Raw genomic sequence first — 14,427 nt, 5'->3', positions numbered from 1 at the left:
CGGAGTGCGTCCGCGTGCGGCGTTGTGAACAGATAACATCAAACGACCCAGCAGTAAATGTCAATCAGTTGACATTTAACGTTTTCCGCAGCGGAGGTCAAAATAAGAGCGTTGTCGTACAAGAGCAAAAATGGAAGGTTTAAGACTGCTTCCACCATGCTTTTGTATGCTTAAATTTTCAGGAGCTGATCTCACCTGATCAGGGGTGGAGGGTGTACTGCGACTGTGTGCGTGAGCCGCGGTGGCCGAGCGCCCGCTAGCGCCCCGTCTGCGCACTTTCCCGCTCGGAGGAGGCATTAACTTTTCACCCTTCTGAAAAACAACACTACATTTTAATTAAAGTTTATATCATTATCATCATCCCCTTAATTCAAACGCAAACATAATTCTCTCACCTTTGATAAACATAAAGTAAACAGAAGATTAGACATGCTTAGAACAGAAAGACACAGAAGTAAACAGTCAGGGAGACAGTTCTATATCCTCAGCTCTAGACTTTATAATAAAATACATGAAACCATTAACATATATCCACTAAATGGAAATAAATGAAAAAATCGTGTCAAAGAATGGTTGCTCACGCAAACATATGCAAAAACTGAAAAGTTGCTTGAAGTTTTATCTTAGTGCGGTAATTTTCACACACACACACACACACATACACACACCCACACGCACACACACACAAGCACGCACACACACACAAGCACGCACACACACACAAGCACGCACACACACACACACACACACATATGTTCAAAACATGTAACATAGTACAAATATGATTACCAGCGTTACCTGCGAATTGATATCTTTATTTTTTTCTTTTTGTTTTAAACGAGCCATATTTATAAGGAGAGCATTGTCGCCTATAACACAGGTTTATACCTAGCTTAGGGACAGTTGATTTCTGTATATCCGTGTTAATTTTAACATTAATATAAGTTATACCTATTGTGCAGATGTAATGTAAATTGTACCTATGTTTTATTGAACAATAAAAAAAATATTATTATTATTATTTATTATTAATAAGATTGATACCATTTTAAGTTGTGCAGATAGTTGCTCAAGGAGGGTAAGGGGGAGAATGACGGTAACACCTAGTCAACCCCAAATGCCAACCTCACCTGCTCGTGGTGCTCCCTGCTGGACAACAGTCCGATCAGTGGCGGGATATCCAGACACTCGTCCGGGAAAACTGGATGGTAGAGGCCACAGCGGCCTTGGAGCTATAAATAACTCCTACAATGTCTGGTGCAGAAGGCAACGGGAAACCACTGCTATGTTTCCAAGAGAGAAATAGTAGATCGAGACTCAATGGTGATTTTGTCGGACGATGCGACTATCAAATCGCCAAAATGGCCTCAAACATGCCGATGGAGACAGTTTACCAACGCGAAGTTAAGATCTCACCAGGACCACGATCTTCAGTGATGAAGGAACGACCAGAGAGAGGATAGTTGCTCAAGCCTTTGAGACAGTGACGAAAAGTTGAGCTAGGAGAAACGTAAGTTTCAGAGCTGTAGAGGTACAGGTAGGTGTTAACTTTACAATGATCAATCTCTTATTCAAATCTCAGTTGTTCAATGGAAAGTCAACATTACCCGAGAACGCTCCGGTGTCAACGAGAAACGTGCGTAAGGAGTACACTGCGGAAGATCTGTTTGGTGTGGAGTACCGAGTAAGATTGAGGACCGAACAGATTCTCCTGCTTTTTGTGGAGTATAATACTAATAAAGCAGGAGAATCTGACATAAAGGCAGAGCCATCATATCATCTACTGACTGGCCTGTGGTTATCATCATTAACTCTTTATCGGCCCTTTTAAAGGCAAGGGTCTCCTCTCAGAATGCGAGTTTAAATTGATTATATAAAACGCATATAAATCGGTGTGTACCGGAGATCGGACTCGTTCGAACCGAAGCCGTAGCCACTAGGGTATCACCGCTGCAGTCTACTACTACTTATTTAACCGACAAAAATTTCAGCGAGAAAATATATCACGATACTGCTTTTGTGTTCTACAATTTGATATAAAGAAGCAGGAACAAACAAAAGCGGAATAGATAAAAATTCAAATATAAAATACATTTATTTCAAGTAGGCCTAATAAAGCACTTTGAAACGTCATTTATATCTGTTTGCAGTGAGTGACTCTACCACTGGTCCGGAAGGCCGATTCCACCGAGAAGAAGCCGGCAAGAAACTCAGTAGTTGCTCTTTTCCAACATCATTTTAGAATTTAACAAACATTGTTCTATCTTGTGTGCGTTGAAAGCGGAACGGCTTGCTTCAAGATAACCTTGTCATTATTATTCGTATCGTGGTATCAATTCTTATTCAAATAGATTATTCAAGATTGATTGCGATGTAACATGATTCACAGCTGTTGCTTTTTTCCCGATATTCCCACAGAATCTACTTACGCGGATGAGACCGCGGAACGCCGCTAGTATTATGTGGCCCTCATATGCAAAAAATCTCCCTAGCGCGATATAGGATCGTCCGTTGTTTCCTGTGGCGCCATCTAGTTCGGTTATATGGAGTCCTCCACCCCTGAGAATTGTAGTCGTTCCAAAGCGTGACTAACGGTGTTCCGTTGGTTCCTGTGGCGCCATCTAGTTTGGTGATGCGGAGACCATCACATGTCACCTCTAGAGAATCTTAGCCGTACGCGTACAGAGCGCGATGTAGGGTTTGGTTATATAGAGAACGCCACACGCTTTGTACGTGCATAAAACATTACTTGCCCTTAATATTAAAAACAACCTCTTATTGGAGAAGGTTTTTTTCGTTTCTTTCGTTTCTGAAGCTTGTATAAGAAAGGCTCTGGACGAAATTCATATTGCACTTCCCTGGAGAGTGCTCTTTAAAGTTCGTTTGTTTTTTATTAATTAAAGACATCAAGAGGCTACAAAAACAATATAAGAACTAGGTATTATATCCAAGCTAAAAAAAAAATAATAAGTTATATTGTAAACCCACTTCGAGGTCACCACAGCATGCTTAAAAAATAATAACAAAAAAGTTGGATAAAAATACAAGCAAAATAAAAAACGGTTTAAACGGACCCATGGATAATGTAATGGAACTATAACTAAATGAAAACCGAACTAATACTTCACAGGCTTCTGTATCTGAGACTTTTCTGTGACACCGAACACCTTATAGTTTTTGAGTAAACCGCTGCCATATTTTTTACTGAAATAAAGGAGATACAGCCCTAACATCACATGCAAGATTAAAACCATTTGAATCCTGTAACTTTATAAGGTACGCGTCGCGTACTGTAGTTACTATGCGCGTGACGGTCTTCCATCGGGTTGCCATGAGTAAACAATTAGAACGTTTTGAATTCGTTTGTATGGAAAAGCAAATACGCTTCTTTTGGTTTAGTATTTACAGGGTGATTCCTTACGGATAAACTCATGCACCATTTAACATTATTTCGTAATTCGGCTACACGTTGTGTAAATACTGTCTATTACGGATACTGATTCCTTCATTAAATTCTCATCTCATTCTCATCGAAACGTAACCTGTATGTCGTCTGCCGACCCCCAGGAATGCAGTGCGTCGCCGTCGGTCGCTCGGCGGCCCGGCGCGCCGGAGGCAGTGCGCGTCGCACCGACTCCGAGGAAGTTGCTGAATGCTTCCGTCGTCTTCTTGACGCGGACGTTCAGTGAGCCAATGCGGAGAAAACCCTCTTTTTCTGTAATGTTTTTACTTTTTGTTCAAGAAAAAGAAAATCATTATATTTCGGGTCGGGGACCTACGAGTATATACAAAATTAAGAGGCTAACATAAAATAAATATTAAAGACATTCAGTTTAAAAAAATAAATAAATTAATAAAAAAAAAACAATAATTAATTAAAATTAGAATAAATTAAATTACAATTAAAATTCAACTATTTTATATTATTTCATGTTTGGAAATTTGGTGCCACTTTTTGCACCTAATTTCCAAACATGAAATCGGAATCGGCTCCAACGATTTTCATGGTTTTGAAGGTAGATACCAGCGAGAAGATCCGGCAAGAAAGTCAGCAGATTGCTCTTTTCCTACATCATTTCACAGTTTACAATCATTTAAATTTTCTATCTGTGAGGTGTCTTCTAACGCAGTGGTAGTAATACCGCCCTTAAAGGAATAATTTATCTTGTGAGAGATGAGAGCAGACAATTTCTTAACGGCATTAAAAAATTCATCAATCATATAGTAACAACAACTTGTTAAACGTGTTTTAACACATTGTTTAAACTTACTTATGCATTGGCAGGTCCAAAATTCATAGACGGCCAGAATCATATTATAAAAGCATATCTCACAAATTACTTCTGCACCTTTCGCAAACGATATGCAGACGTCACTAACTTATGTCCATTTCGAGTAAGGCAACTTAGCAAGGCTAAGGAAGCAACTTCCTTTGTCGCCCTGTTTCCACCAGCAACGATGCTGCTTGGCGGCAAAGAAAAGCATGGCAATAATGCTTCCTCAGACGATCTCTGACACGAAGAACTCTACTACTACGCATGTATTCTTGAGTGTTTTATGAAGAGATTAACCTACTTCGGTAGGCGCCCGGAGAAAGCGCCGTGTCGCGACGTGCCAGATACGCGCGAGGTTTGCGGCCCGACCAGTCCCGCGTGTCAGCATCGGCGTCTGCAAGTGGAAACGGGCAACTTTTATACATCATCATAAGCAACGGATTTCCAGCCTACATGGCACTAAGTCTCCTCTCGATTAGTCGGGAGTGTTCTTAGCTGTGTTTGATAAAAATTCGGTCCAAGATGGCCGCCGTGATAAAATATAAAATGGCGCATTACATATTTTTCCACAGAATTAAGAACACACAGAAAGCGCTTACACGACTAATATTGAAGCATCAAAAACAACTCCACTTTAGTAGTGTTCCTCGAACAGGTGGTTAGAAACTTCAGCAGCAGCAGTTGTCAGTAATTATTTTACCTCGAATTTTCTAAACGTTTACCATAAAATGGGGAAAGATTGTGAGCTAGTAATACTCCGCAAGTGTGAAGTGAGACGTGCGCGGGCTTTCACGGTTTTTAGACACAATGCACTGAATGAGGGTTCTGGTTTATTCCTAATTCTGTGATTTTTTCACAACTACCTCAACATGGGTATCAAATGAAAGGGCTTGAATTTTAGAACATACACACTAAGTCAAATTTCAAATGGCTTCCGGCGAATCATCAAATGTCTTAAATTTAGGTTTTATTTTTTATTTTATTTATTATCAAAAAGTATATTGTAGTCGGTGACAAGTGCACTTACCGTAAACTTCCACCAGCAGTCGGTACACGTGCTCGTGCCGGAACTGCATCGCGATGTGCAGTGGCGTGTAACCCTGAACACAAGCACGTCACATCACGACGGAGAACGGAAGTTGACATGATATTTAGTTGACATAGTTGATATTAATAAATAATACGACAATACACGCATCACCATAATAAATGTTAGCTTGTGTTATGGGTACTAAGATAGCTGATAAATGTTTTTATAAATATAATACACGTAATTGCTTACAATATACAGATAAACCCAGACACTGATAAAAACATTTTCCAGATGTGGGTATCGAACCCACGGCCTTGGATGATTCTAAAGAATGTGTGTTATAAAATACCAGCTCCTGTGGAACTCATATCCTCTCTCCAGGCAAAGCGCGCTTCGAGTAGGGGGGAGCCAATGCGATCCAGATATTAAAAATCGGATGTTCGAACATCGTTTAATACGCGACAGCTGTAGTAGGTAGATCGGGAACACGTCCCTTGCGATTGTTATGGAAGTAAAAGCAATAAATGATAAGTGAAGTCAATTTTTTCTCACGTGTTATAGGTAATATCTTATAACGTAAAAAATTGTTAACAAAATAATAGGATCACATTTATATTTAAGAAAATTATTTTTGTTTTTTTCGCTTATTGATTCTATTGCACTTTTTTTTTAATTTTTAAACATCCTTCATACTAAAAAGTAAAGAAATTATTATTTACATTATAAGAAAAGTTGGAAAACAAGAAGTTTGCCTTACCAAGGCCCCATTTCACATTTTTAAATTAAATGATATCACCCAAGTTTATTCGTTAAGTTCATTGTTGAGTCACAATTATTCATTGTTAAGTCAACATCTCTTGAGAATGCCGGTTTCGGAGCGTAACGTGCGTAGAGGGTACATTGTCGAAGATCTGTTTGGTGTGTATAAAGATTGAAGAAATTATAAATTACACCATACTGATTGTCCTACTTTTCGCGAAGTATAGCAAATCAAGCTTTATTTTCATAATATATCATGGAATTCCGCAACGTAACGCCTGCAATCCAATTTTCAGTTTATTCGTTAAACTGGGTTCAGGGATGAACCCAGAACATATGAAGTATAGTTTTGTTAGAGACCTGAACGGTTCTATTAAATAGCCTTTAAATGCTTATAAGTGCTTATAAAAAAAAATAATTTTAATATTTCTTCGTCTTCATAATGTATGAAATTCTAAATGTATGAATACATCTATGTATGAAAAATGGCAAAGAAAAATATCCACGCCAGAAGTAATATCTGTGAGACCTGCGGCTGGAAAAAGACATAACGGCGGAGTCCACTTGTCGATCAGCAACGAACTAGTCCAAGTAGTTGGTACGTACCCCATTCTGAAGCGAAACGCCAGCGCAGGACATGGAAAAGAGAGTACAGAATTCATTAAGTTACTGTACATAACATACCGAAAAGCAGTTCTTTTTATAATTAACTAGCTGTTGCCCGCGACTTCGTCTGCGTTTGATTTTGTTTTTTGAAGTCGCAATAGTTGTTGATCTAAAAAAATTAAAGTATTCAGTACCGCTAAGCCTAAATGAGGGATTTGCTGCGGTCCGCTGAGGAGTTCTGTCCAACAACAGTTTAGGCAAAATAGAACTCAAAATCATAACCTCTATAGTACAAAAATAAATGTTTAAATCGGTTATAACTTGTCGGAGTTATGGTGTAAAATCGTCAAACACTCATCCCCTCTCCAAAAGGAACCGAGCTTAATGTCGGTATAAAAAGTATCCCATATTACTTCTAACACTTCCAAGAATATATGTACAAAGTTTCACGAGGTTCGGTGAAGTAGTTTTTACGTGAAAGCGTAACAAACAAACTTACATTGACATTTATAATAATAGTAGGGATAGGGATTTGTTTAATTAATTTATAGTTGTAATATATGTTTGGGTACCTACTGACAATCAGCGTTGCAGTATTCCTTCAGAGGTACTTACTGCCATTTTGACGAACCCCCTGGGCAACGGTGAGTGTTGTTAACTTAAGTTGGAGGTCCAGGGTTCGAATGCCGGGAATTTATAATTTCTGAATTGTCTGTCTGGTCGGGCGGGAGGCTTTGGCCGTGGCTAATCGCCACCCTACCGACAAACACGTGCCGCTAAGCAATTTAGTGCTCCGGCGAGATGTCGCGTAGAAACCAATAAGGGATATGGCTGGACAGGATCGGGTTAAAATCTACCATACAGTTAGATATTTTTACGTAGGCTGACGAGAAATATTTTTCGGCTATTCATCCCTGAGCTGAAATTAAAGCTACAGCGATGTTTTGCCACTTTTATCCGAGGGCTATATTTAGGGGAAGATATAATTGCAAATACAGCGCAGTGATAGCCTAGCGGCTACCGACTTCGGCTAAACTTTCGGGCGACCAGGTTCGATATCCAGTACGAACCTTTTAACTTTTCAGAGTGCGTTTTAAATTAAGTATCACTTGGGTAAGGAAAACATCGTGAGGTAACCTGCATGCCTGAGAGTTCTCTACAATGTTCTCAAAGGCGTGTGAAGTCCACCAATCCGCACTTAGCCAGCATGGTGGACTACGACCTAAGCCCTTCAAATTCTGAAAGGGCACCCGGTCCTGTTGTGGGCCGGTGATGGGTTAATGATGATAAGACTAAATACGTACGTTAAGTACTAATAACTTAGATAGCGCATTGGGTCGAGCTCGGCCACTTTCGTGGGGACGAGTTCGAATCCCAGCACTAACCTCTAACTTATCTAAATTATGTGCATTTTAAGGAATTAAAATATCACTTGCTTTTGTATTTTAAGCGTTATCATTTCTCCACTGATAATCTTTATAAGTTTTGTGACCTTTTAACTGTCAGAAAATTGTATATCTTAAACTCTATTTTGGAAATGCATAAAACAACAAAGTTTGAGTATCAAACTTTCGATTAAGTGGGAAAAGAAGAATATGCAATGTTTTACTCAGTCATAGAACCATGACTGCTTTTGCTCGTCGACAAAACATCACGCTAGGCCACCACTGTTAACAATAAAATAAATAAAAAAATTGCTATATATACCAAAAAACGTCTTTTGAATGTAACAACACGTTGACAGCCTGTCTGAAGACACTAACCTATGAATAAACTGAGGCGCTTCTACAGTTTATTTCTATTAAAAATGTAATGGATATAGACGCACTTAATAACATGTACACACGTACTCACACACAAACACACGCGCGCACACCCAAAAATAAACACACCATACACAACAAGACACACTACTCAATCGTTTTATTTTTATTTTATCTTGTCTTTGCTATGAAAGAGTGAGACCTCCTGACACAGATATTTTGATGCTATAGTAGGAGGTCTCAACAACATGTATCATTTACAATGTAAGAAATGATATAAACGATTTTTAATTTTTTAATTTTATTATTCGACGGTGAAGGAAAACATCGTAAGGAGACCTGCACGCCTGAGAGTTCTGCATAATTTTCTCAAAGGCGTGTGAAGTCTACCAATTCGCGCTTGGCCAGCGTTGTGGACTACGGCTAAGCCCTTCACATTCGGAGCCGGAAATCTTTTGAAATGATTATGACGATGGTGACGATGACGATTATGGGTACAATTAAAGCTACACACCGATCGCTCGTTGACAATGTGACGATGGATGCCCGCCAGCAGCTTGACTAGGTTCTCGTCGCCACGCTTGCACGCCCAATGCATCGCCGTCTGAAAATGTACAATTAATACGTTAAAGTTTGTATTAAACGTAAGCTTATAGAAAAGTCCTATTATAGTATATAGGACTACGTAATCGATAAAATAGCTTTGATGTGAGTTATTGCTCTAACCAGGTTGCTCTTCTAATAATTTTAAATGACTATGTGAGATGGTGACAACCAAAAAAAAAACCCGGCTAAGTTTGTTGTTGGCTCCTTCGTAGACCAGGAAGCTTTTGGAACTTTCGTAGCTTTAGTTTTAAGTTTACGAATATAGTTATCGCTATCATCTCACTACCGTGTAATTCTCATGTACGCATCAAAAGTACGGGCCTACTTGAATAAATATATTTTTGACTTTGACATTGAAATGAATCTGCACGCACGAGGCTTAGCCCGTCACTCCACCCGTCTTCTTACACTCCCGTTCCCACTACCGCATCAAGGAGCGGAGAATTTAGGAGATATAGGAATTTAGAAATGTAGGAGATAGCCCCAAAAATATTTTATTTATTTTTTATTAATTCTTTACAAGCTAGCTGCCTGTAAGAGGTTGGTTGCAGCAATAAGGCCGCCTTTGCATGTCTACATTGTGTACTGTACACTCCTTACTGTTTCTTTTCCTGTATGTTATACGTGCAATAATGTGTTTGTTCTTCTTCCTCTTCTAGCCTTTGACTGCAATCTCACCTGGTGGTAAGTGATGATGCAGTCTAAGATGGTAGCGGGCTAGGGTAGTATACCCCTAATCGGTTTCTATGCGACATCGCACCGGAACACTAAATCGCTTAGCGGCACGTCTTTGTCGCAAAGGTGGTAACTAGCCACGGCCAAAGCCTCCCACCAGACGAATGTCCTTTACGCCCTGGACGATCAAATAACGAATAATGCTTCTTTGATAGGACATCACACTCCCACACAATCTCTGCATGATCGTGAGATTTCCGATTTATTGTACGGGCGTGAACACGAGGACGTAATGTCTAGTCGAACTAACTAAAATTACCCGACGTAACTATTAGTCGATGTCCGAATCTAGCTCAAAGCACCTTTAGGTTGTGGTTCTCCTAATGTTGTCAAGCTCTGGGGTCGAAAACAGGGTTTTGACCAGAGTAGCCATAAAGCAAGAAGATAACAAATGGAAAAGACTGAGTTGTGTAAAAAAATGAGGTTAGTTAGTGCTTTTGAGCATGTATGGTCTCAACTCCTGGAGTGATTTCCACGCTCGCCCCATCTCTGTTGACGCTGTTAAAACTCGCATTGCGACAATCAGCTAGTCTAATCAAATAAATAAAAGTAATCAGCTAGACTATCCGCATTAGGAACAAACTTATGATGACACAGATTATAACTGATTTCCACCACTTCTAATTCGTAGCTCACAAGGGGTAATCGATCAAGTCTTCGATAGAGTTCAGGAATTCCATTAAAACGTCGATAGGTCACATCGAAGTTTAACGGAGTTTAGGAATTCCATCATAGACAGCAACAAATGTGATCGAAATGATTTATTGGAAACATTAGAACCAAGCGGCGACCAACGTTTTATAAATACCTAGTATTCCTAGGTAACGCAGATATGGTCAATGTTATAAGTAGATGTTATAGTAATAAACTAGCAAAATCAACTCATCATCATCCGCAGTCTAGACCCACCACACTGCTCCATTGCGGGTTGGGGAGCTTAAATAAAAATAAACTAAAATCAATTGAACGGTTCCAAATTTAAACATTTAATTCGCTGTGATATCGCCGGGTGTGAAGGCGCCACAGGGCCGTACCCCGTCACGCAACAGCAATACGACACTCTCCACGGCCGAGAGTCTAATAATCAAACGAAAAAGCCCACGATCAGTCATTAAAAATTCGCACGGAAGCATTAAAATGTTTCTACCACGAAACGTCCAAACAACACCGAATTATAATGATAAGTATCCGGAGCCTGACCTCCGAGGACGATATCACGGACGCTTCAGTGCCCGACCGTCGGCACACGAAAGTCAAGATGCGCACTTGCTAAAGTTCCGCTTTTTCCTGCAAATAACTTCTAGGTTCTTAAAAATTATAATATAATTTAATAAATTATATTTAAATGCTATCATAATTATGGATAAATGGTATCATCTGGGTCGTTATCGGTTAAAGATATTTATTACTCAAAAAGAACATACGTATCACTTAAAAGAGATAATAGATTTACAATTAATTCTTTAAAATCTACACAGAACGCACGTTGAAGCACTATCCAATATTTTTGCAAAAAAGTATTTTAACAATACTATTGCAAGCGTTGGTACCGAAATAGAAAAATGAAATACATTTCCCACGTTTTATCATGTAGCATTCTTGATACTTAATTGGTCTATAATATAGCAAAATAAATTGCAAGCCGGTACCAAAATAGAAAAATTCTCATGCATCAAGTAACGTTCGCGGTACTTATTTTTCTTGAGTGCGCTCGAGCTGTATATCTAGGCCGTAGAGTGTATCACAGGCGGTAACAAATTGCTCGATCGCCGCTCATCTTTTTTCGGATGTATGTAAAACGTTGACGGACAATATAATGCCGAAATTATACACCGCGGTAATAGGAACGCATTAGGATGATTTGCATCCAGATTAAAGATTATACTTTGGCCGCTATTAGTGCAGTGAGCCCTCAACCGCAGTGGCCCCGGCCGGCGTGGGTTCTCGTTATCTCCGACTCGTTTAGATTTAACCTACGTTCGCTGCTTCGATACCATGAACTTCGTATTGTGATCTTTCCATTCATCATATCAGACATACAGACGTTCACTGTTGCGCTTTGGTCTTTTGTAGGGAGTTCCAAATTCCATGGTTCTGTGCCTCTTGGATCCAGCGGCTACCTGAGACGCGCTTAATGTCGTCTATCCACCTCGTTGGGGGCCGACCAGCGCTGCGCTTACCAGTGCGGCTGCCATTTCAGCACCTTGGGACCAATGTCCATCCTTTTTCCGAACTCGGTAGAAAGGTTTCGGTAACTCTGGTTCTTCTACGAATCTCAACATTTCTGATTTGATCGCGTAGAGATACTCCGAGTATACCTCACTCCATCGCCCGCTTAGTGACTCGGAGCCTTCTTTCCTCTCTGAGATTTTTTCCATTATCAGTGCCTAAACGTGTAGATGGCCTAGTGGTTCAACCACGGATCACGAGGTCTTGGTTTCGTATACCGGGGGGTGCCAATTAATGTTGGGTGCCTATTGTGTATTTTCTGTTAAAGTATTTTGAGTATCAGTCTGGAGTTATGAAATTGGCGGTGTCAACGCCCGGAAAGTGCACGTAAAGCCGGCAGGGCCCGGTCATCACTAACTTGTGACAATAATCGTTAAGGCCCACCAAACCGCATTGGAGCAGTGTCGTGGGTCTAGGCTGTGGAACTGTCTCTTCTATGAGAGAGGAAGTGTGGAACGTTAACAGGCTGCGGATGATGATTATCAGTGCAAAGAGTTATTGATCTCTGTAGTGTTTACTACTTTTGACGTCGTTATAATGTTTCAAGATGAGGTAACGCAGTCATAATCATTTCATCGACGGTATCAATAAACGCCAACAAGCCCATAATGACCGAAAGTTTGGCGACCGAATTCGACCGACACGGAAGATCTCGATAGCCCGATCGTCGGAAGCCGATCTTCTTGGAGAGCGTATACAGAGACCACCGCACACATACGAAAAAAAATTGTTTTAAAATAGGTACCGACTTAACGCAGGAGAATTTATTTATCGACCGTCTCATTAAACACAAACCGAAATAACCGAAAGTTAGACAGATCTCGATCGACACGAGCGATCTCGATAGCCCGATCGTCGGAATCCGATGTTTCATTCATTGGAGAGTTATTGGCGTTTCTCGGATATAGAAGGCCCACGGCACACATACGAAACAATTAACCAGAGTCGGCGTAATATAGTAGGGCGGGTTCCCCGAAGTGATCGAGTGCGGGCCCCGTCTGTCGAGCCAGGGCGGAGGCGGGGCGCAATCGGCGCGGCGACAAGACAGAGGCGTGATCGCTGATTCAGTGGCGGCCAAGCCGGTGAAGTTCGGTGGCCCGAGCACAGCGGCCAATGTACCTAATCTAATCCTCAACTCGCCTAAACAGCTCAACAGCTACGACGTGGACGACTGCCGAGTGTTCACGGACCAGGATATATCAATACCGATCAGCACAATCCAATGTGATTACTGCCGCTTCCACGTTGCCAGCCGCTTCGTCGTGGGCTGCTTTCGGAAAGACACCAGTCGCAACGGACCCTCAAGGGTATAGCCCTAAGGGATTTGATTTAGGCCAAAAGATACAAAGGATGTTACGCGGACATACATTATTTAAGATTCTTAAAAATAGTTCAACGGGCCACCAACCACGATAATATTGTGGGATATGTCGATATTTCGACCCAGTTGCGCGGAGGACGGGACCCGAGAGTTCCATCGTGACCACGGTCCATCGACAAAACATCGACAAATCCCCTAGTATTCTTTTGGTATGTACCCGTTGAACCATTTTTAAGAAATGCTGACCTTCGAGACTATTTCTCCTCGTTTCCCGAACGTACTCCGTTGAAGCTCTTCCATTAAATCTTGGAATCACTCCGGAGTGCCAGACTGCAAGGATTTTTCTCATCGGGGCTGCAACCGAGCTGCTCAAGAGGACGGATTCGAGAGTGTCATCTTTATTTTTATTATAAATGCCGAAGTGTATTTTTTTTGTCCTTTCTTTAAGCCCTAACTAAATTAATAAATATACTATGACAATACGCCATCTCCATCCAGCCCCACAGTAAGCTTAGTTTGTGTTATGGGTACTAAGTAAGATGACTGATGAATATTTTTATGAATAACTAGCGTACCCAGCCCGCTTCGCCGGGCTTGATTTTGCTTTATTTTATTTAAACAATAAACTTACATCATTAAATTTTTAATAAAAGCTGTATTTGACAGTTTCTCAGTTCAAAAATAGGAGTGCTCCGATCGTCACCAAACTTTACAGGTTTACTCGCCAGGTCAATCCGGAGATTCCCTGAAAGTTTCATTGAAATCGGTTCAGCCATTTCGGAGCCTATACGGAACATACCTACACACTTTCTTTTTTATATATATAATAGAAGAAGATAAACATAAATACTTAAATAATATACATAAATACTTATAATATACAAATAAACACAGAGACACTGAAGAACATTAATGTTCATCACACAAACATTTTCCAGTTGTGGGAATCGAATCGGCTGACGAACCTCCCTAACTAAGCGACCTCTATCAGAAACAATAAACTTGATTTTTGGCATAAAGTGGAGGATAGTAACATAGGCATAGGCATAGGCATTTTTATCCCTGGAAAGTAACCGGTTCCCACGGGATTTGTAAAAAACC

At 40.5% G+C, this 14,427-nt stretch overlaps 1 protein-coding gene across 2 annotated transcripts in view; it reads right to left on the bottom strand.

The window, feature by feature from the left end:
- The window catches only part of LOC120636508 (ankyrin repeat domain-containing protein SOWAHB), a 111,031-nt gene that overhangs the window by 1,231 nt on the left and 95,373 nt on the right, over positions 1 to 14,427 (bottom strand). For both annotated transcript variants that reach the window (XM_039908016.1, XM_039908017.1), the window contains exons 7-12: positions 8,950 to 9,039; positions 6,673 to 6,678; positions 5,302 to 5,374; positions 4,576 to 4,668; positions 3,543 to 3,715; positions 196 to 312 (exon numbers count right to left, since the gene is read on the bottom strand). In XM_039908016.1, coding sequence (XP_039763950.1) covers positions 196 to 312; positions 3,543 to 3,715; positions 4,576 to 4,668; positions 5,302 to 5,374; positions 6,673 to 6,678; positions 8,950 to 9,039 — 552 coding nt within the window. The remainder of the gene's footprint in view (positions 1 to 195; positions 313 to 3,542; positions 3,716 to 4,575; positions 4,669 to 5,301; positions 5,375 to 6,672; positions 6,679 to 8,949; positions 9,040 to 14,427) is intronic.

This window comes from Pararge aegeria, chromosome Z (genome assembly GCF_905163445.1).
Source record: "Pararge aegeria chromosome Z, ilParAegt1.1, whole genome shotgun sequence".
Taxonomy (NCBI): Eukaryota; Metazoa; Arthropoda; class Insecta; order Lepidoptera; family Nymphalidae; genus Pararge; species Pararge aegeria.
This window is presented reverse-complemented; position numbering and strand designations above follow the sequence as displayed.